The sequence below is a fragment of the Symphalangus syndactylus genome, chromosome 5 (assembly GCF_028878055.3).
Source record: "Symphalangus syndactylus isolate Jambi chromosome 5, NHGRI_mSymSyn1-v2.1_pri, whole genome shotgun sequence".
In the NCBI taxonomy this organism is placed as follows: Eukaryota; Metazoa; Chordata; class Mammalia; order Primates; family Hylobatidae; genus Symphalangus; species Symphalangus syndactylus.
The window spans coordinates 25,233,959-25,255,217 of NC_072427.2; the positions used below are offsets into that span (position 1 = coordinate 25,233,959).

At 48.2% G+C, this 21,259-nt stretch overlaps 1 protein-coding gene across 7 annotated transcripts in view; it reads right to left on the reverse strand.

Annotated features, from left to right (window-relative positions):
• ARNT2 (aryl hydrocarbon receptor nuclear translocator 2) overlaps positions 1-21,259 on the reverse strand; it is a 200,999-nt gene that overhangs the window by 10,904 nt on the left and 168,836 nt on the right. For 5 of the 7 annotated variants that reach the window (XM_055277476.2, XM_063638637.1, XM_055277478.2 and 2 more), the window contains exons 13-17: positions 17,954-18,026; positions 17,069-17,192; positions 11,816-11,915; positions 8,253-8,391; positions 7,400-7,565 (exon numbers count right to left, since the gene is read on the reverse strand). In XM_055277476.2, the coding sequence (XP_055133451.1) occupies positions 7,400-7,565; positions 8,253-8,391; positions 11,816-11,915; positions 17,069-17,192; positions 17,954-18,026 (602 nt within the window). The remainder of the gene's footprint in view (positions 1-7,399; positions 7,566-8,252; positions 8,392-11,815; positions 11,916-17,068; positions 17,193-17,953; positions 18,027-21,259) is intronic. The other 2 variants (XM_055277477.2, XM_055277481.2) reach the window with 1 other exon arrangement.

Below are 21,259 nucleotides of genomic sequence, written 5' to 3' on the forward strand. Positions count from 1 at the left end.
TAAAAATTCTTAACTTTCTGCAAAGGGAAAAAATCAATTAATAGGACTGCTTTGGAAATAGTCAAGGAAGAATTTTGGGAGTACTGACCATGTGCACATCATATGACCATATGCTATGAATCATGCTAGGTATTTTACATTATTTCAATTCATCTTTTCTTCACTCTGACTCTAAGAACCATGAGACCATTATCCACATTTTTCATATAAGGAAACGGAGGCTCAAAGACATCAAGAGATTAGCCTAACTCATTTAGCCTACAAATGCCAGACCCAGGGTTTGAACCTAGATCTTTCTGACACTGAGGGCCACGTGCATTCATTTGATACAGTGTTTAAACCGAAGTCCTACTTTATACCTAATACTGAGCAGCCTGTTGGTAATGCAGTGGTGGTCAAGCCTGGCCACTGAGAAAGTCACTAGGCAAGCAGAATTGCTATGAGCAATTCCCTTACAAGGGAAGTCCAGGCCGCCATGGGAGGACCTGGGAAAAGCCCTCACTCAGATTTGAGTCTTCCTAGAGGAAGTTATATCCAAACAGATGACCTGAAGTATGAGTTCACTGACCATGTGCTGGAAGAGATAAGGGGAAAGTTCTCTTTTCAGCCTCTGCTACTGAAAGTTTATTCATTTTTTCTCCTGAATTGTATTGACCACTCTGACCAGAGAGTGGGCAAGAACTTCAATGTAATCGCTCCTGGATGACAGAGCATTGTGGGTTCTTAACCTAAATCTGATTGACCTGCGCTGCGTATAAATGGTGAGCAAGGGCTTCCCATGGCTCACCCCACAGTGTATCTACAAGCCTCTTTCTGGGAAACAAACAAACAAACAAAAAAAAAACAAACCAGTGGTCACCAAAATCCTTGTATTACTTTATTGTTCCAAAGCCACCTACATAGTTGCAAACTATGAGCTGAGTTCTAGCCATGCTGTGTTCCTTTCACTCTGGTGGCTTCCTGAGCATGCGCTGGGCTGCTACAGCCCTGGCTGGTGCATGGGCCACCTCCCAGCCCAGATAGACTGTGTTATGGGCTGATAACACCTGGGCCAGCTGCGTGGGCTTTCGGACCACGGGTCAGAATCTTGAGGAGCTTGTGGGTTCCTAGGTCACAGAGGCAGGGATGACACCCTCCTTTTCTAAAAATTTGAAGTTCAATGCTATCATTCTCCTCTCATTAACATTCTTCCTTGTGAGGTTCAGCTGATTTGGAAATTGCCCTAAGACTTAAGGCTCACCTGAAGTCCTGCTTGGAGGTCCTATGTGGTTGGGTTTAGCTCAGTGGTTCCCAATCAGGTGATTTTGCACAACCCCACCCCCCACCACTAAACCAAGGGGGACATTTGACTATGTCTGGAGACATTTGTCATTATCATAAACAGAGAAATCCTAGTAGGTAGAGGCAGGGAGATGCTGCTGAACCCCCTATAAGGAAGAGACAGCCCCCCCACAACAAAGAATCATCCAGCCTAAAATGTCAACAGTGCTGACACTGAGAAATTCTGCTGGATAAAGTAACAAGGTGCACCAAAGGGCAGCTCATTCTCTTACAAACGCCTTCTAGGCAGAAGAAAAACACACCTTACAGCCAGGATCACTTTCTTCCTGAGCCTTCTGGCTAAGGCCTCACCTTTTCAACATTAACTAGTATTAGGGATGGAGAGGTCTATAATTCCCCACAATTCACTGGTAAAAACGGCCAGGACTGAGCTTGTGGGCAGGAGCTGGGGAGGAAGAGGGTGCATGCTGTCTGCAAACATTTCAGATCAGTGAAATCCTACGGGCTCCCTGCCTGTGCTTAGTCTACCCCGTTCCCCTATTTCAAATTATGCCTTTCATTTCTTACTCCAGATATTTTTGGAATAATAAAGTATTTTTTTTTTCTTTTTTGAGATGGAGTCTTGCTCTGTCATCAAGGCTGGAGTGCAGTGGTGCAATCTCGGCTCACTGCGACCTCCACCTCCCAGGTTCAAGCAAGTCTCCTGTCTCGGTGTGCACCACCATGCCCAGCTAATTTTTGTATTTTTAGTAGAGACAAGGTTACACCATGTCGGCCAGGCTGGTCTCGAACTCCTGGCCTCAAGGGATCAACCCGCCTCGGCCTCCCAAAGTGCTGGGATTACAGGTGTGAGCCGCCATGCCCAGCCTGGAAAAATAAATTCTTTCAATTCCCCTCTCCAAAGTAAATATTGGCTGGATGGGGCAGGCTGGGATGGACATGGCTCTTTTACGAAAGGGCAATGTGTTCTGGATGTGTTTCTCGAGCTTTGTAAAAGATGTTCATCCCCAGAGTTGTTAGTTTATCTACTGTGACCTGATTTAATCTGTATCGACCTGATCTGACTTGTGTCATGCATGGATGAATTGCTTTAGAGACCTCACCCTAAACTGAGAAGCATGTGGGGAACAAGGAGCTATGGACATGCTGGCGCTTGCCATTATATCTGTCTTGCTTAGCAGCATGCTTTCTTAGCATGCTGCTGAGAAAATAATGTAACTTAGATCCTACATATGCGTATGCCACACTTGGAGCAAGTCAAGGAATTAAAACCTGATCTGCTACAGCACCTTTGAGCCATTTCTCTTTGAGCAACCTGTGCACTTAGCTCCCTGCATTTCTCCAAGAAACAAGGTAATATCAACAAGCAGATGCCTGGCAGTAGTTGAGATGAAAAGAAACTGAGCAATTTGAGGATTCAGGTGATATACATTCTTGCCAGTCATCAACTTATTGCCTCTTAGCTCTAAATCCATCCTTCTTTGCCCTGTTTCATGATACTGAAACTACACCCTGCAAACATTTCTTCTTTGTCAGCGAGTGCAGCGTTAGGCTTTCTCAACAGAGGACGCTGGAGAGACAAGTGAGGTACTGCAGCGAAGTGGCTTCTCTTCCTGGATCAGGAGTTTCTTTCCTCCTGCAGTGTGTCTAGCAGCAGTGTGCAGGATGTCAGGGCGCTCCCTCTTCAGCGCATTTCTCTACCACCCAGAGGCTGCTTCCTATGAATCCGTTTTACCTGCGGGCACTCCCTGGGGAAATTCTTGGCCACCTTGTGGGTGGGTGTGTAGACCATTTCTGGTCCATCTGCACCCCCTACTGAGTGTCTCAGTCAGCCGGCAGGCTGCTTTTATAGACCCACTGTAGTCCAGAGCCTCCACAGTGTGTTACCAAGACAGATGCACATTCTCCAACAAGGGCTGAACCTCAGGTTTTGTGGGGTGTTGTCTCCTCTTCCAAGTTCTTAGTTCCTGTCTTGTCTACTTTCCCTTAGCCTTAGAGGTGGAAGCTGCTGCCCACGTTTATTATTCCTGTATTCCTCAGGGTCCTTCTTAACCACCTTTTATTAGTCACAAACTCTTCAAATTTTTCCTGTTCAAATTACTGCCATGGTTTCTGTCTCCTGACTGGGCCCTACAGGCACAACACTTTTCCCACTTACTTCGTTAAGGGAATAAATGCTTGGATTTTTCAGGGCTTAAGTAATCGGACTGTGTAGTTTCCTAGTGGATGCTACATTTCAAATGGCTAGGTTTTTGCTGTGACTGGACTCAAAATGAAAATGAAACTTAGACTGGAAACACAATTATGACAGCAGTAAAGCTCAGGATAACTTGAAAGGTCTGAAATGGAAGAAATGCTTTGGCTTGACTCGTGAAAGCTCGTGGAACAAAACCAGCATGTGTTTCACAGAAAGGGCTGAGACCCAGGCAGGGCCGTTTTTTCTCATTCAATGTATAAACTCGGTCTACAAAGCTATCCTGAGGAGTCTGCTACAGTTGAAGCACTGTTCAAAAGTGACATGCTATGCCTGTCACCACTCGATGTCTGCCCCTGGTCCACCACTGGGTGATGTCCAGCAAGTCTGCGCAGCAGGCATTCCAAATCCCCTGCCTGCTCCAGCCAGCCAGAAGCGGGAGGCTGCGATCAACTGCGTTATCTCTCTGGGCTCTGGGCTCTGGCCACGGATAATGAACTGAGGCCAGGTACCGTGGGGTGCTGCCAGGGCTGGGAACCCATCACTGCCACACCAATAGGCCCCAGGGCTGCACAGAGGGCACTGGGAAGCCACTCAGATGTGCCTGTGCTGGGCTAGGGTGTGTGTCCATTGCAAATGTAAACACTGCCTGTTTTTTAAGCCTGTTTTGCGTTTAATAGTTAATAAAACTGACCGTTAATGGGGCAGACTGCTCTGTTCCTTTTCCACCCACTGATTCTTACCTGCTCTGTTCCTTCTCCACTCACTGATTCTTACCTGCTCTGTTCCTTCTCCACTCACCCATTCTTACCTGCTCTGTTCCCTACACCCTTTCCCACTGTGCCCTTGGGAGTAACCATCCTCACTAACGAACAACCCCTTGGGTCCTCTTCCTAACCACACACCCTCTTTCTTCTGTCCTTAACCAAAGCCTGCCCTCTTCTCCCAGCCAGGACTCCACTCCCTTGAAGTCCTGTGGAGTAAAGGCTGACCCTGTGGTCAGAAGGGGGTCTGGTGTCCACCCATTTTCCAGGCCCCCCTACACCTCTGATGTGAACCCCAACACCTTATCCTGGGTCCCCTCTGCCTGCACTGGGAGCTTTCCTCCAGCAGCGTACTCATCACAGACGATGACAGCAACCCCTCGCCTCAAGGTCTCCCTCTCCCTCCCAAGACTGTGCCTCCCTTCCCGCTCTCCGGCTCTACTCCATCACCTGCTCACTCCACCACAGCCTGGCTTTCAACACACTCTCCCTGCATCCTACTCCAATCAAATAGCTGTGGCCAAAGGTAACACGTGATGCACTGATGGCAAGGCCATAGGAAACTTCTCAGTCCTTCATTTCTCGATTTTATACTCTTTTTCCATGCCCTCATTGGAAGGGTTCCAGCCCCTTTCTCATGAACGTACATCAAGGGCCATCTGCTGGGACATCCGATTCCTGCTTAATTCTGAGGTCCCCTGTGAATGGATTTGAAAATGATGGTAAGTACAGAGTAGTGGATGGGAACACAGTCTCAGATGTACGGCCCAGCTTTGATTCTTGGCTCCAAAGGCATGATTCTGCTATTATCAGCTATAGTAAGTTAGCCTGGGTAAGTTATCTGACCTCAGTGTGCCTTAGTTTACTTGTCTGTGAGATGGGAATAATAATGGTATCTCCTTCTTAGGGCTATTGTGAGCACTGAATGAATGCTACATGCTAGCATATAATAAGCACCCAGTAAGGGCAGGCTGCTGTCATTACTATTATTATCGTCTGAGTGTGAGATAGCTCAAAGGCACATGTAAAAACCGAACCTGGAGCCCCATCTGTGTTGAGCCTGTTCTTGGCCATCAGTGGTGCAGTGGCCTCAACCCAGGGCTTTGTCCTTCCTGTGTCCCATCTCCATTTCTACTTCAGGGCCTGGCATTTGTTAAGTGGAGACTAGACAGAAGCATGGAGCTAAAGGCACTGGATGGTTGGGGCAGGGAAGTGGCCTGCCCACCTGTCTTGTCATGGCCACAGTGGGATGCTCCAAGACATTGGCACGGTCGCATGTTAGCTCTGCTCTGAAGCCTCTCTTGACCCCATCAGACATAACGACTGTCCTGGCCTGCAGCCACAAGGGCTTCCACACAGACCATGGCTGCTGCACCTGCAGACTGTTCTGCCTGCCTCCCTTTACCTGTCTGTCTCCCCTGACCCAGTCTCTGGATTGTGTCCTTCTCCGGGTGGGGACCAGGTCTCCTGTCTTCTGTTTTCTAGTGCTGATTCGGGGCCTGGCACTGAAGGTTTTTTTGAGTAGATCAGTGCCAGATGGTCCCTGGGCTTCCGGGAAGGACTAGGTACCCAGGGGGCCTTGAGTCTACGAGGCCCACCTTCAGGAGGAAGTGAAGGGGTCTCTCCACAACCAGGTGAGGAACCAGATGTGGAGAAGGATCTCACATGTGACTGCAGGAAGGTGGATGCTATCCTGAGAAACAGGATTCCAGGCTCAAGGTGGTAACTGTGCTGAGTGTCTGGCTGACTTGAAAGCAACTGCTACGGGTTTCTCCTTCCTCAGACAGGGTGCTGTGCTTCTAAACTTGGTTCCAGTGAACCAGGTGGCAAGAATACTTGACAGGCGAAGAGGAGAACACACTGCAAGTAAACGGGACTAAGGCTGGAGGGGCAAGCACGGCCTCAGGAAACGCTGGTGCCCCAAGACCTTGGGCTGAGTGCGGCGGACGTGCTGCTGTTAGCGGAGGAGGTGGGGAGGGCTGGGCAGCAGATGGCAACTCCCCATTGTGTGCTAGGGGCTCTGCACAGCATTTTTCTTTCTTTTATTTTTTTCAGAAAGGGTCTCACTGTGTCACCCAGGCTGGAGTGCAGTCGTGTGATCATGGCTCACTGCAGCCTCAACCTCCTGGGATCAAATGATCCTCCTACCTTAGCCTCCTGAGTAGCTGGAATTACAGGCATACACCACCACACCTGGCTAATTTTTTTTTTTTTTTTTTTTTTTTTTTTTTTTTTTTGTAGACACAGGGTTTTGCTATGTTGCCCGGGCTAGTCTCGAATTCCTGGGCTCAGGTGATCTGCCACCTCGATCTTCCAAAGTGCTGGGATTACAGATGTGAGTCACCATGCCCTGCCTGCACAGAATTGTTCATAAGGCTGACAGACAAGCAGTTCTAATGGAAGCTTTTAACTTGCCACGTGGAAATTCAGATGTTTGGGCTCAGATTCACACTCATCTGAGGAATCAATTCTGTAGAGAAAAGCTCTACGAGCCGCACTGCTGGGTGTCACCCAGTGACCTCACTGTGAGAAAGCAGGCACAGCTTGGACTTCTCAGCAGGACCATGGGTCTCTTATGAGCCTGTCCGGATGTGGAGTGGAGCCCCAGCCCTGGGAGACATGCTGAGGAGGTTCCTCAAACACACAGAGAGTGGGCAAGACCCAGGATCCTGAGAAATGCACAGGACACAGCAGTTCCTTAACCCTCTATGGCCTGAGGTTTTGTTAACAAAGTAAGATAGACATTTTTAATATTTAAAAGAGAGAGAAAACTTTGCAGGGTTATTCATGCAATTGATTGTCTCTATAGCTATTCTCTAGTTTCTTGAAATAGGACTAGAAGGTTTTTGACTTGGGGGACCTGAAAATCCTTGCCAGGGCCATAATGGGTTAAAATGGTATTCAGATCACATCACAGCACAGGAACATCATCCCAGTGCCTTGAAAATGATAAAGTCAAATCACAAAGCCAAGGCCTAAGCATCCAGTCTCTTAGAAACACCATAGGCCTCCTCATAGCCAGAGACAGAGGAGGTGCTTGGAAACCTCCAGACCTTGTTTTGGTAGCTGGGAGCTTGCAGCTCAGCCTCCTGAATTCAGGATGTTCAGAAAGCATTTGTGCTGGCTTTCCCAGAATCTCATTCCCTCATTCCCCACCTACCGAACCCTGGAGTCCTGTTGGCAAGACTGGAGTAGGCATTCCCGCTCGGTGAGGAGGTAGCTGGGCTGGAGAGGGGGCTGTAGGAAGAGGGGTCTGCCGGGTAGGTGTGGCTCGTTCCAATCCCGAACGGAGATGACTGAGTCTTGCTGGACTGAGATGGGATTTGCTACAATCAGGACAAAGCAAAGAGATGGAAAGCATCACCAGCAGACCCCCACCCCCAACCCATGCCCCAGGCTGGTCTCAGGGGCAGTGCCTGCTCTGGGTTGACAGTGACTCCCCATGGCCCTCTTGTCTGGCTAGGCACAGGCCTGGGATCAGCCCGGTGTGTGAGGGCCCAGGAACTGCAGGATCTTTGGGGCACGTCTGGTTGAAGTTACTCCCCAGGGCTACAAGGATCCGGGCCCTCTGGCGTCTGGTTACCAAGGCCTTGGCATTATGAACACCCAGAACTCCCTCAGCCCAATCAACACCCACCCTCACAGTGACTATGAGGGTCTGGGGGTGTCACAAGGGTTGGTGGTTTCATGCCCTCCTGGCGCAGGAGCAGCCAGAGGTCCAGAGTAGTGAGGGGCTCATTCTTGATGGGTGGCTCAAGCTGCCCAGCCTTTCCCTGCCAGCTGCCTCAGGGCATGGCTGCAAGGAAACAAGGCTGCTGAAGTGGCAGGCTGGGCGCCTGGCTCTCCATGAGCCCTGAGGGTGGCTGGCGCTCCTGAGTAGCCAGCTGCTGTTAGGGTGGTTGGTTCCAGCTAGGAGCTGACCCATCCTCAGAGCCGCAATCCAAAGAAAACACTTCCCAGAGTGCTCTGCCTCTCTGGGCACCCAGGGGAGATGCCCTCACAGACACCCATACCTGTCCCGGAAAGGGCGGACGACTCCCTGTCCACGCCACCTGACTCTGGTTTAGCTGCCGGGAGATTTGGGACATGTTCTGGCCCGTGGAAGAAGAGGACTGAATATCATTCACTCCAGGCACATGAACCACTGAAGAGCTAGAAAAGAGGAAAATGCATTTATCCTGAGGACACACCTGGTTTGCATGAGTCTACGTGCCCAGACAACCACACAATCCGCCCCAGGCCATCTTCCTGGCTCTCTCGCCATGCAGCACGTCACTAGAGAAAATGACTCACACATCGTGAGCCTCAAAGCCCCTTGGCCATCCTCCTCTCCCCTCAGGGCTTCCTCCACACTGCTGAGTAGTCCTGCCATGTCTGGTAGTCTGGTACTTCCTCTCCTCATTCTCCCCAGGGTCTCCCACACACTCCTCAGCCCCTATCCTATGCCTGTACATCCTCTGCTCTCAACAGATGATTTGGTTCCCAGAAAGAGAGAAGCTTCTTAGAATAAAAATCAATCCTGGTGTTCACTCACTCTTTTGTGCTCTGGTTAATTTGTTCCTTTGGGGCACCTATGAGGCTTAAGGATTCAGGAAATAGGTTGCAGGCTGTCAGTTTTAAACAGAAAGAAAAGCCTCTCAATGAAAACCTGCTGGATGGGGCCTAGTCCTGCTACCCAGAGTCTACCCCTCCCACCTTCAGTTCACCTTCGACTTAACTCAGTTCGTCTTTGTTAGGCCCCTGCTGTGTGCCGTGCTCTCTGCATGTCCTTTGCAGGCTAAATCTCTGACCCTGCTTAGCTCCTCGGCAGGCACTGTCTGTACCACCAGGCGCTTCTTCCAGGAGATTTTCCGGGCTATGTCAATTACATGAGAAGCTCATCAAGGACTAAAAGGCTGGGGGCAGACTTTTACTTTGTTTCAGGCCCCTCCTCCTGCCTCCCTGGGACTAGCTCAGCATGCAGGGCAGTCAAGTAGGGCAGAATGGGGCTCATCACAGAAGGCTTTTGGTAGATTTTCAGCTCCGTGTTAAAAGAAAGGCAAGCCAGAGATCAGTAGAGATTGGGTAAAATTTTACTATTGTATTCTATTAAGTTTCCTATGCTATCTGATCCCTTTTAAAATAGGGAGAAACCAAGAATGTCAGAGACATTCTTGAGATGATCACTGTAAAACACGTTCAGTGGCTTATATAAAGGGGACATCATTTCTGTCTTCATACAATCAAATCCTCATTTAACATAAGGGCTCCTTTCCCATTCTCCTTCCTGATGAAAGTATTGCTTCAGAGGACATTTTCTGGTCACTATTGTCTAGTAGGGCCCTCTCCCACAGAACCCCAGCCCTTGGTGTCCTCCTCAAAACACTGATTGATGAGGGCTGCTATAGCGTAGATGGCCCTAGGAAAGGCACCTTGGCAGAAAGGGATGGGCTTCTTGGGGCAAAGCACCAGCCCTTGTGCACAGCCCTCCCTGGGGGCCTCTGAGCTACAGCTGCCTGCCTTAGTATGGACAGGAAGGGGCCAAAACTGGCAGGACCAGAGCGGGAGGACTGTGGGTGAGGATGCACTTCGGGTGCCAGCAACACCATTCTGCAAGCAGCCCAGGGTTCCCTATGGCTGTATTGGGCCCCAGAGTCCTTCATCCCACAGCCTACCCCATCCCAAGCCAGCTCAGACTCTTCGGATATATAGGAAATTCTGCCCATTCCACAGGCTTTAGCCCTAACAGGCATCCTTTAATTAACTCAGTCATTTATTCATTCATTTTACAGACTAGTACTCAGCAAGTGCTTTTTCTATGCCAGGGCCTGCACAGGTGTTCGGATGTTCCCTGGATTCCTTCCCCACACTGCCAGCTGCCCCGAGCCTGCTTTTCCTTCCCCATCACTCATCACTGCCCTGTGCACCCTCCATTTTTGGTTCTATGACAACAGCCTCACCTAGGCTCTGCACCTCACGCTGGACTGTCTGCCCTGAGCCCTGTCTGCAGCTTCACTCTTCTCCTAAAGGTCATCAGTGACGGTGTCCTCCTCCTCAGCACGGCCCCCATAGCTGCTGCTGCAGACAGGGCTCAGGGCAGACAGTCCAGTGTGAGGTGCAGAGCCTGGGTGAGGCCGTTGTCATAGAACAACGTGGTCATCCTCTGTTTCTCCCATTAGTGAGGCCTTCTCCAACAACACCTCCTCCAAGGCTTCACTCAGCACACTCCTCAGGCCCTTGCACCCCTGCCCTGGTCAGGAGGCAGAACCTGACTTTTGCTTTCAGACCTAGCTGAAGAGTCAGCCAGACCTTCTCTGGTCATGCCACCTTGGGCTGTCCCCTTGCCTTTGAACTGTCCCCTCCTTACCTCCTGCTGCTGTACCCTCCCTGATCCCCTTTGTCCATAGTGGAGGACAAGCAGCAAGTGTCACATGGACCCCATGAACATGAGCACCCGGGCAGGGCTGGCACAGGGCTTGGCATCGACCGAGATTGGTCAATGCGTGCTGAGTAGCTGAGTAACTCAGCAGCCAAGAGAAGTCTGGAGGGCTTGACCATTGCTCAGCAGAGCGGCGTGACCTGCAGCGATGATGGTTAGGGACTGCTCACGGAGGGCTGCCATCTTGTCTGCTGTCCCCAGACCAGAGGCCCTGCCTGCAGCCAAAGCTCCCCAGAGCCTCAGAGCAGTGCGCAATTCAGCGAGACTCAGCTGCAGGCATGGCCAGAGCCACTGCAATGTCTGCTAATCTGTCTCCAGGAGGTCTGTCCATGAACCAGTGTGGAAGCAAGATCCTCATTCCTTGTAGCTAGGGCAGTCCCGTGGCAAGGTCCTCTCTCTGGGTGGCCGGCCCCACCTGCCCTCCTGGCCTCTGCATCTGGAAGTTCCGCTTAGGGTCTGGCCAACCTCGCTGGAGGAGCCCTGCCCTGCTGGGCATGAGGAACTTAGGGTGTCTGGTGGGCACAGGTGAGTGCCCACACACCCTCCCCAAGAGCTGCCAGCCTCTTCTCTGACCGTTCTTCCCAGTTTATGCTTTTGTCTCCCCAGAAGTCAGTGGAGCCAGGCCTTGCCTCCAGTGATGATGTCAGGGCTTCCTCAGTGACCTACCAGTTGCCCTTGATGCTAACAACCAAGCCTTGGGAAGGTTGGACACCCTGCCTGAAGCCTTGAGTGCCCTTTAGGATGAGGCTCAGACATGATGGGCTGAGCTGTCCCGTCTTCCTTGGATTTGGCTGTAGCCTCTGGGCACCAGATGACAGGATACTTCCTGCTACCTTGTCAGCTGTTCCCAGCTCCAGCTCACTTGGGTCCTGGCTAGAGGGAGCTCACTCCCTTCTCCCTGGCAATCACTGCTACAGAACACAGTGGCTGGTGCTGTTCACACCCAAGAAAGAGTAACTGACACCAGGGATCTATGGCAACTCATGGAGAGCTCACAGAGCAGGAGACCCACCAGAATCCTCAGTTCAGCCCAAGGCCTGAGTGCCGGTAACCACTAACTCATGCTTACAGCCCATAGAGAGCTGTGCTCTGAGACCCAGGGCTTTCTTGGCAAGGGAGCATCTTCCCACGTCATTGTCCCCCCTTGCTGACACATACCTGAAGGCCTTTCCGGAGTGTCCAGAGGGAAATGGGCTTCCTTGGGAGTAGATCTGCTGGGTTCCTGCTGCAGAGGCTGAGCTCATCATCTTCTTCTCCGCTAGGAAAACCAGAGCAGGAGTCACATACGAAGGTTCCCTGCTCTGCAGACCACAGAGGAGGCTGCCCCAAGAACAGGTGCAGGGGTGGGTGTGGGAACGGGAGAACACGAGTCGGGGCAGCCCACCTGCATGCAATCTCCTCAGCCTTGCCTCTGCCTCCTCATCTCCCCTGGAGCCTCCCTGGCATATGAGGGCACTGGGCTGTTGTTCTTGACCCTTAGGCTAGGCCACAGGCTGCTTGACGGCAAGGCTTTTTTGGAGAGTGGGGAAGATTAAAAGAATTAATGAGGCTAGGCGCGGTGGCTCACATCTGTAATCCCAGCACTTTGGGAGGCTGAGGCAGGCGGATCACTTGAGGTCAGGAGTTCAAAACCAGCCTGGCCAACATGGTGAAACCTTGTCTCCACAAAAAATACAAAAATTAGCCAGGTGTGGTGGCAGCCATCTGTAGTTCCAGCTATTTGGGAGGCTGAGGCAGGAGAATCACTTGAGCCCAGGAGGCAGAGGCTGCAGTGAGCTGAGATCACGCCACTGCACTCCAGCCTGGGTGACAGAGCAAGACTCCACCTCAAAAAAAAAAAAAAAAAATTAATGAGAGTTCTTTCTCAGACATTATTTTATCCAATCTTTCCAACCCTGCGGGGTAGGGATTCCAAGTCCTCCAGTTCTGGGTGAGGAAGCACAGGGTAACAGTGAAGAGGATGGACTCTGATCTCAGCACTCTGGGTCTGAATCCCATCTCCAAGGTAAGAGGTGCAACCTTGGACTGTTACTTAATCATCCCCTGCCTCAGTTTCCCAACAGAAAGAAGGCGAGAATAAAAGTATCTTCCTCAGAAGGCTGTAGTGGCAATTCAGTGAGTTAATCTAAGTGCTTAAGACAGTGCCTGATTAACACAGCAAACAGAAACTAAAAGTTTGCTATTGTTTGTTACAGATGAGAAAAGTGAGGTGTGGCTTGTCCAAAGTCATGAGCCGGCGAGGGAGGGCTCAAGGCGTGAATGCAAGCCCAGTGCTCTTCCCACTGCCCTGGAACTCAGCTACCCCTGCCACCCTCACCCAGCAGGTGCCGCAGCAGGTGATGCCCTGGACCTGTGTGCCTTGACCTTCCACTAGGGTTTCTTTGAGAGACTGAGCTCCTCTAACACTGAAAACACTCAGCCCCTGGCCAGGAGGTGCAATAATGCATGATTTTCTGCCACCGCAGAATGGTGAGCAGAGTTGGCTCACCCACAGGCTCACCCACAGCCACACGGCTGAAGAAATGGGCTCAAGACCCAGCTGGCTGTTTAGATCTTACACGAGGGAGAAGGTGCATTGTATGGTGGTTTGAGAAACATGAGTGGGAACACGAATGGTGGCAGGGTGTTAGACAGCAGGCTCCAATGTGACAGTTCTCCCTCCTTCGGTCACCGAGGGTGCCCAGGACTCTCTGAAATGCCCTCCCAGTGCCCCAGAATCTTCAAATGTCTACCCTTCTCATTCCTGCAATCCCTAACATGTTCACCCGCAATGAGGTATTGGAATAAAGGAAATAAAGGTTAGTTACATGGTGATTATTTTGTGCCTACACAGCCCCCACATCTGCTCCCATCTCTGGCTTGCTGGCGGTGATGGGGGGCAGACTGGGTAGGTCCCTCCGAGTGGCCGTGAGCAGTGATACGGTGATGGACCCTGAGGCTCATAGGCTTGGGGCCCAGAGACCAGGCTGCAGGGACCACATGCTGACTCTCCCACGCATGGAGACAACTCCTGTGAGGCTTTCATAAAAAGGAGGCACTGAGCAGTTTTTATGGTTCATTTTCTTCTGCTGCAGAGACAGCTGTAAGACAGTGGGAAATCCTTAAAGGATGGGAGGAGCTCAGGCTCAACATAACATCTTGAATCTTGGGAATAAAAAGCAAGATTAGTGTTGGGGAGAGATGAGGCTCAAACTTGCAGGAAGAAGGTAGACTTAGGTAGTTCTCTTAACTCTAAACTTAATGCATGCCAGGCACGGTGGCTCACGCCTGTGATCCCAGCACTTTGGGAGGTCGAGGCAGGCAGATCACCTGAGGTCAGAAGTTTGAGACCAGCCTGGCCAATATGGCAAAACCACGTCTCTAATAAAAAAATACAAAAATTCGCTTGGCATGGTGGCGCACACCCGTAATCCCAGCTACTTGGGAGGCTGAAGCAGGGACAATCGCTTGAACCAGGGAGGTGGAGGTTGCAGTGAGCCGAGATCATGCCATTGCACTTCAGCTTGAGCGAAAGAGCAAGACACTGTCTCAAAAAAAACAAACAAAAAAATAAAAATAAAAATAAAAATAAGATAATAAACTAAATGCAACCCATTTATTTCCTCATGTGTTTAAGTTTTTTGTGACTTGGGTAAATAAGAAACACATTTTCTTTGTAACTGCTCCAGGACATTTGAAGGGTATAAAATTATATATAATAATATGCATTATAATATTATATATAATTGTATTTTAAAAACTCTAGTTTTCGGTCTTCTATATTTTTCTCCATTTTATTATTTTGATCTACGTGACCTGTTAAAGATGGAGAAAGGCCTACTGAGTTCTTCCACTATAATGTGGCTTTATCAGCATCTTCCTGTGATTTTAATTAATTTGGCTTTCACATATTTCAATGTTTATGACATCTGTATCTTCATTTTAGGTTGCATCTTGTGTCTGAATAAATTAAGCCTCTCTGCCCACTGGACAGTTTGAACTTTTCTTTGGAAACACTGACGACCCTACTTTCCTTCTTGGGTTTGCAAAGCATCTCCGCCACCCCTTCTTTCAGGTTAAATTGTTCATTTCAGTTTGTTTTTGTTATATCATATTTTGGCAGCATATTATTCAGGAGCTATTGATTGGGAGTGACGTATTTAATCATTCTTGATATTCACTGATGATAAATCTTTATCTATTTATAAATACTACCCCCATTCCAAAATAAGTCTGGATCTTTGGTGGTGAAATCTTTAAATTTTTATGTTAATTTTTTTGTTAATTTTCAGTGTTACTGGTTTCGTTTTTCATCATCACTGCTTTTCCAACCTATCATTTCCATTCTTGTGTTCTATATTTTGATTCATTCCATAAACAAGTACAATTTTGCAAGTAGTTTTTCTGCAAGCAGAATATGTAGATAGTGCATGCCTGTGAACATCTTTCTGTTGTCTTCCAAATAGGAAAGCAGCTTGGCTGGTGGAAAATTTCAGGGTCACATATTCTTCCAAATTCTCCATTCCTGTGTCCCCCCTCCCCCGCCCCCTGCCCCGCCGCCACCACCTTCCTAAGTCTTCTGGCATTTAATATCTTGGGGAAGGCTAACAAAGATTTCTCTTTATAGGTAAGGTAATTTTTTAAATCTCAACATTTGCAGGATTTTTTTCTTCCTTTCTTCAAATTTAAACAAGTAAATACAACAGATCACGTCTAGGTGTGAGTTTCTTTGAAATTTTTGTCTAGTATTCATTGAGCTCTTTCACTTGGAAAACCCAAGTTTTTGTATTTTGGGAAAATTCACGTTTCTTTCTAATTCACTGACTTGGATTTCTGCAATATTAGCCTGTTTTGTACTGATGCATTTTATTAAACATCACTTTCCCCACCTCAAATAACTCATTCTCAGACATGCAGGATGGCCTGGAATCACCTAGAGAAGAGATACTGAAGATTCTTTGAACCTTCTCCTCTTTATCAGAAAAACTCATCTCCAAAGGAGGACATTTGTTCTCATTCCTTCCTTTGGACCCTTCCCCCCTCTTCTTTTTTCTTGTCTTTTTTTTTTTTCCTGTTTTGTTAACTTTATGGAAAAGTGTCTATGTTTGGATTTCTCTGAGACACTGTGGGTATCTGGCCAAATATTTCAGGCTTATTTGGAGAAGAAAAAAAAACCTTTTAGATGTGCTGGTGTCTCCTCTTACTGGATGAAATGATATTTCTCTAGAAAAGTCGAGGAAATACTGATGTGGGTGGGTGGCCATGGGAACCAAGAGCCGGGGGCTCCCCTGTTGTGCTGAGGGGTCTGTTTTCTGTTGTGTGTTGACAGTGGGACTTAGTGCTGCGTTGGCACCTGCTGCCCTCACGGGAGGCAGCTCCAGAACCTGGAGGCTCTGACTTTCCACCAACATGCTGGCATCAGGAGGGCTGAGGTGTGCTCCCTTCCCACCTTCCACAGGCCTGTCTGTCCTCACCTTGGGCCTCACTGTCTTCAGCTTGTTAGCACCAAGGAGACAGGATTGGGCTTCTTTTCCAGTGACAGAGTTCCCCATGCTTCCTCTTCACAAGCCAACTGGTTTCTCCCTTCAATTCATCCTGACTCCATTGTATCTTGTCAAAATTCCTTGACCACATGAAAATAGAATCCTTTTTCTGATTTTGGAACCAACAAAGATCTTTCCAAATTTTATATTTTGTTAATCTCAGTGGTAATCTGAGTGGGAGGGTGAGGCAGCTGGACATGCCAGCCCCATGTGATGCCTTAAGTTAGAACTGCACCATCTCCTCTAACGGCAACGCTGACATAGGTAGACAGCCTAATGACCACCATAGAGGATTAATCACATGAACTCTATGCAAGTGACAAAAAAAGATTGTCTAATAATCTGGAAATATGTTCATAATAAACTGTCATGTAAAAAAACTAAGCTACTGTGAGCTCAATTTCATGTAAAAAAGGAATATATATGTGTAGAAAAAGATAGAAAAAACGTACTTTAAAAAGTTAAAAATGGTTATATCCAGGTGGTAGGATACAGGATCATTTTTGTTTTTCTTTTTTACTGCATATTTTGATTTTAAAATGTGGTCCTCTGTGTGTTAGGGATTGAATTGCAACTTTTTACAGAGACATGTCTTCAGCTTAATAAAACTAAACAGCACAATGGAACAATGGAGCTCATTTGTTCCAACTCCTCAAATTTTAATGATGAGATGCCAGGCCCCAGGTTGGTTACCCTGGGTAACTGGTATACAGAGGCAAGGCCAGGAGTAGAGAGAATCCATTCCAACTCATGTATTTTTATACCCTGCAATGGTTACTCAAAACTCACCTTCCGTGGCCCCCTCTTACTAAGAGTAGCTGTCTGTAGATGGCCTGAAAGCAACTGTAAACCCACACTCTCAAAACCTCAGTACCATTTGGAAACTTACATGCACTAATTCCTGCAAACATTTCAGCAAACCGAGGATCTCTTTCCTGGGAGAAGATTGCATCCGCCTTTTCCACGGACTTCCCGGCCTCATGAACACCGGCTGGTAGGTTGGGGACGGGGACCTATTTGCACATTAAATAAAACACAACAGCAACTCATGAGTAAGGCACAGAACATGCGTCCCCAGGAGCCACCAGCTCTCCTTCATCAGAGCCCCCTCCCTCTGGAATCACTGGCATTTTGGGCTGGAACATTTTATCGGGTGGGAAGTTTTCTATATGTGAAACCAAGAACAGCCGATGAGGGGGTTAGGGGGCGGTGAACTGAAGGTCACAGGAAGGACAACAGAGTCACACTGATTACTTTCTTAGAGACAGTGAGAAATGAACAATCAACTTACTCTAAATATCAGGAAAAGTGGACATCATGTGGAGACAGGAGAAGGAAAGGAGACAGAATCGGTGAAGAGGGAGGCTCAGAGCATGACAAGAAGAGGCACATTGAGGAAGAACGGGACACAGGCAGTGGTGGGGAAATGGCCAAAAAGCCAGGGGGCCCAAGGGGATCAGAAGCTGCTCTTGCTGGCCTCTGAGTATACTCATACTACAGTTCACGCATGGTCCTCAGAAATGTCCCTCAGCCCTTGGGTTGACTATGGCCCCTGGTTCTTCACCTGGTACTCACACATTCTTCATGGTTCAGTTTTGTAGGGAGGAGTGACAGCAGCAGACCCCCAGGGGACCTGTAGGTCTGCTCTTTCCATTGTAGTGGGTGGATGGGGCAATCCTTTGTGCTGAGGGGCTCAAGCTCAGGGCTGAATTGAGTCCCCAGTCCACTGGGCTGGAGACAATTCCAACAGAGAAAGGGTTTTCCAGAAACTCACCTGGGATAAGTCGTACGATGACAATCCATCTCTCTGGTGCACTTCCAATTCTGCCTGTTGTTGCTGAAGCTGCCTGTAAACAGGAAGACAACAAAGAGAGTCATGAAGAACAGAGGGGTGACAACAGGGCTAAGCCAGGACTTTTCCCATACCTCAGACGCAGAGTGGGTGATACTTGATGGATCTCTACGTTGTTTTTCATTTTCAATTATTTCATTTTTAATGCCCTAAATCAAGACTCCAGACATTGCATTTCATGTTTAGGCTACCAAACTCAACCATTTAATAAACCAATTTTGACGTGTGACTTCATTTTATGCAGGGTCAAAAGATACCACAGAACAAATACTTCAAGGCAAATTCAGAAAAGCAGTTGGGGTTAATGCTGAATGAAGCAGTTGGCTTCAGCTAACACTTAGCCATAAACGGGCAGGTGTTTACATTATCTCATCCAATCCTCACACTATGCTTTCACAGTGGTTATTCTACCCTCATATTAAAATTAAGAAACTGAAGTTCAAAGAGGTTAGGTGGTTGCCAAGGTCAGCCAACTGGCAAGTGGCTATGATAGAACAGAGCCAGGGTCTGACCTGATACTTCTAAGTCCAAGGGACTTTGCTGCCTGATCCATTTGGGGAAGAAAAAGACTTGCTGGAGGAAATGGCAGCTTTAAGTTTAAAAACTGGATTGTTTTCGAGGGAAAGTGAACTCTATAGCTCAGAGCCTAAAAATGGGGCAAATGACAGGACCCTCTTCAATTGTAAATATCATTAAGAAGGACAGGCAAAAAATTATTAGTGGTACTATGCAAATCAAATTACTAACAGACATTACTTCCAGCCCAGCAATCAATTTAAAGCATATGAACAGACAATTCAAGCAAAATAAATAAAAGGACAAATACACATGTACTGTATGTACATATAATAACGTATGTATAATAGATATAATAAACAAGTCAGGGAAACCATTAAAATAATCAAAATAAATGTAAATTAAAACATCTTTGAAGTATAATTTTTCAACTGCTAAGTTGGTAAAAATATGTGTCATATGATGGCTTTGCATTGAAACTACCATGGTCACACGGGTGTTGGGGAAGTGTGCATGGCACGACCTTTTTGGAAAACTATGGTGACCCAGATGAGGGACTGTGGACTTGCTCACACTCTCCCAGGTGTTCATCCTGCTGCTGGGCTATAGCAAGGAAATTATTCAGTGGAAGGAAGTAAGAGCTACTCATGCAAAGTTGGCTGTAATCGGGAGTGACTTTGTAAATCCTGAATATTAATTTCCTGAGTGACTATTCCACAGCGCTGACAGCAACCACTGTGAAGATCATCTGGAAACACAGGAAGGTATGATGAAAGGTGTGGAAAAGTTCAAATGCAGCACAATATATTATGCACGCTGCAATTATGGCCACAAACACTGCGTGGGTGAGCAAAATTTAATACCAAGATAAACAATCTCTCAAGTGTCTGCATTAATTAGGAAGGTTATGGATTTCCATTGTTTACTTCCACTGTCTATTTTTGAAACAAGAAGGATCACAGTGGGTCTCTTCTGACATGTTCGTGGTCCCACTTTTTTCACCCATGGCTGTGTCCTGGACCGGGTGGTGGGGAACCCCATGGAGGAACTGCCCACAGGCCACCTCCCCTCATCTGGGTCTGGGATGCAGGGAGGGCTGGCTAGATATTCTGTGGTAGGAAGCGAGGGGAGAGTGGGAGAGGAAGCCTTTGTTATCTAGGATGAGGAAGTGGCTGGTGGGGAGGGGCAGGTGTGGATGGTGGACCAGCTTCCTGGGGAGGAACCACCAGGAATGCATGGCTAGAACACTGTAACAAAACTGTAAACAAACTGTAACAAAAACTGTAACAAAATTGTAACTGTCAGCAAAAGCACAGGCTTGGTGAGAATCTGGAGGCCCCCACCCAGGAGGAGGTGGTGTGTTTGGCCACCATGGAAGGAAGGCAGAGGTAACACCTGCACCCGCCCCTGTGCATTTGCCCTGGCCCCCTGCTAAGTGACTGCATTCATCCTAACTCACCTTAGGCTCACAGTCACCTTGGAAGTAGGTTTTTTTTTTTTTTTAAATTCCCTTTCCGCATGAGGAAACTGAGGCCCCGAGATGCTAGAGGTTTGCAGAAAATGGATGGCACCCTCAAAAGGGATGATTAAAGAAGGTTTAGGGAAGGGGCTACTTAACAGGTGTGGCCATAAACGGACAGGTGTTTACATGATCTCATCCAATCCTCACACTAAGCTTTTAGAGTGGTTACTTTACCCCCACATTAAAGTTAAGAAACTGAAGTTCAAAGAGGTTAAGTGGTTATCAAGGTTGGCCAACTGGCAAGTGGCTACCACAGAACAGAGCCAAGGACTGACCTGATACTTCTGATTTCAAGGTGCTTTGCTGTCTGCCCCATTTGGGAAAGAAAAAGCTTCCAGAGTTGTTATACTAGGACGGTGAAGAGCCCCTAGGCTAGCAACAACAGGAAGCCATGACCATCCCTAGGGCCAAAGGGACAGGGGGAGGGAGCAGCTATCAGACCTGTGAGAGCCATGGTGAGCAAGGCTGCCTAATACCTTTTCCTCTTCCACTCTTGTTCCTTTGTTTCTAGCCAGTCCCTCCACTGGCCAAACTTAACCAGGACAGAGATCAAGGGATCCCATTTGGCCCTTTCCACAATGGTTACTTCAATCTTCCTCCCGGGCAAACAGGCAAGGCAGAGGGTGCACCAATTGTGTGTGGTAGAAACACAATCACCAGGCTGGTAAGTGGTGAAGACTGAGCAAGACTAGATTTTCTCATTCCAAGTGTAGGCTGTTTGGACTACACAAAAGATACATTGCTATTTACCAACTCTCCTCAGCTCCTAAGAAGCAAATGCACACAGGTGATCTGGTCCACAGCTCCTCTGATAACAGCAACCGCCAGTACATCATTTATTTTGACAGGCAACTGGTCAGTCTCTGCTTGACTTTCTCTGCTAGAGAGCTCACTACGTTTTGGGGCAGCCTGCTCCATTTGCAGACAGAAATACTTACAAAAAGCCTGACCCCTAAGGAGCCGAAATGTACCTCCCTATAACTTTCATCTGGGGAACAACTTCTGCCCCTGGAGAAACACAAAATAAGTTGGATTCTGTTTCTAAGCTTTTTCTCAGCATTACAAAAGATGTATGATCTGAACGCCATTTCCTCCTCTGGCCATGCCTTCTGTGCTGATGGCCCTGGTGTGTGTGTGTCCCCACCATAAGGGAAGGCCTCCTTGAAGGGAACCCCAGTTGGAGGACCCGG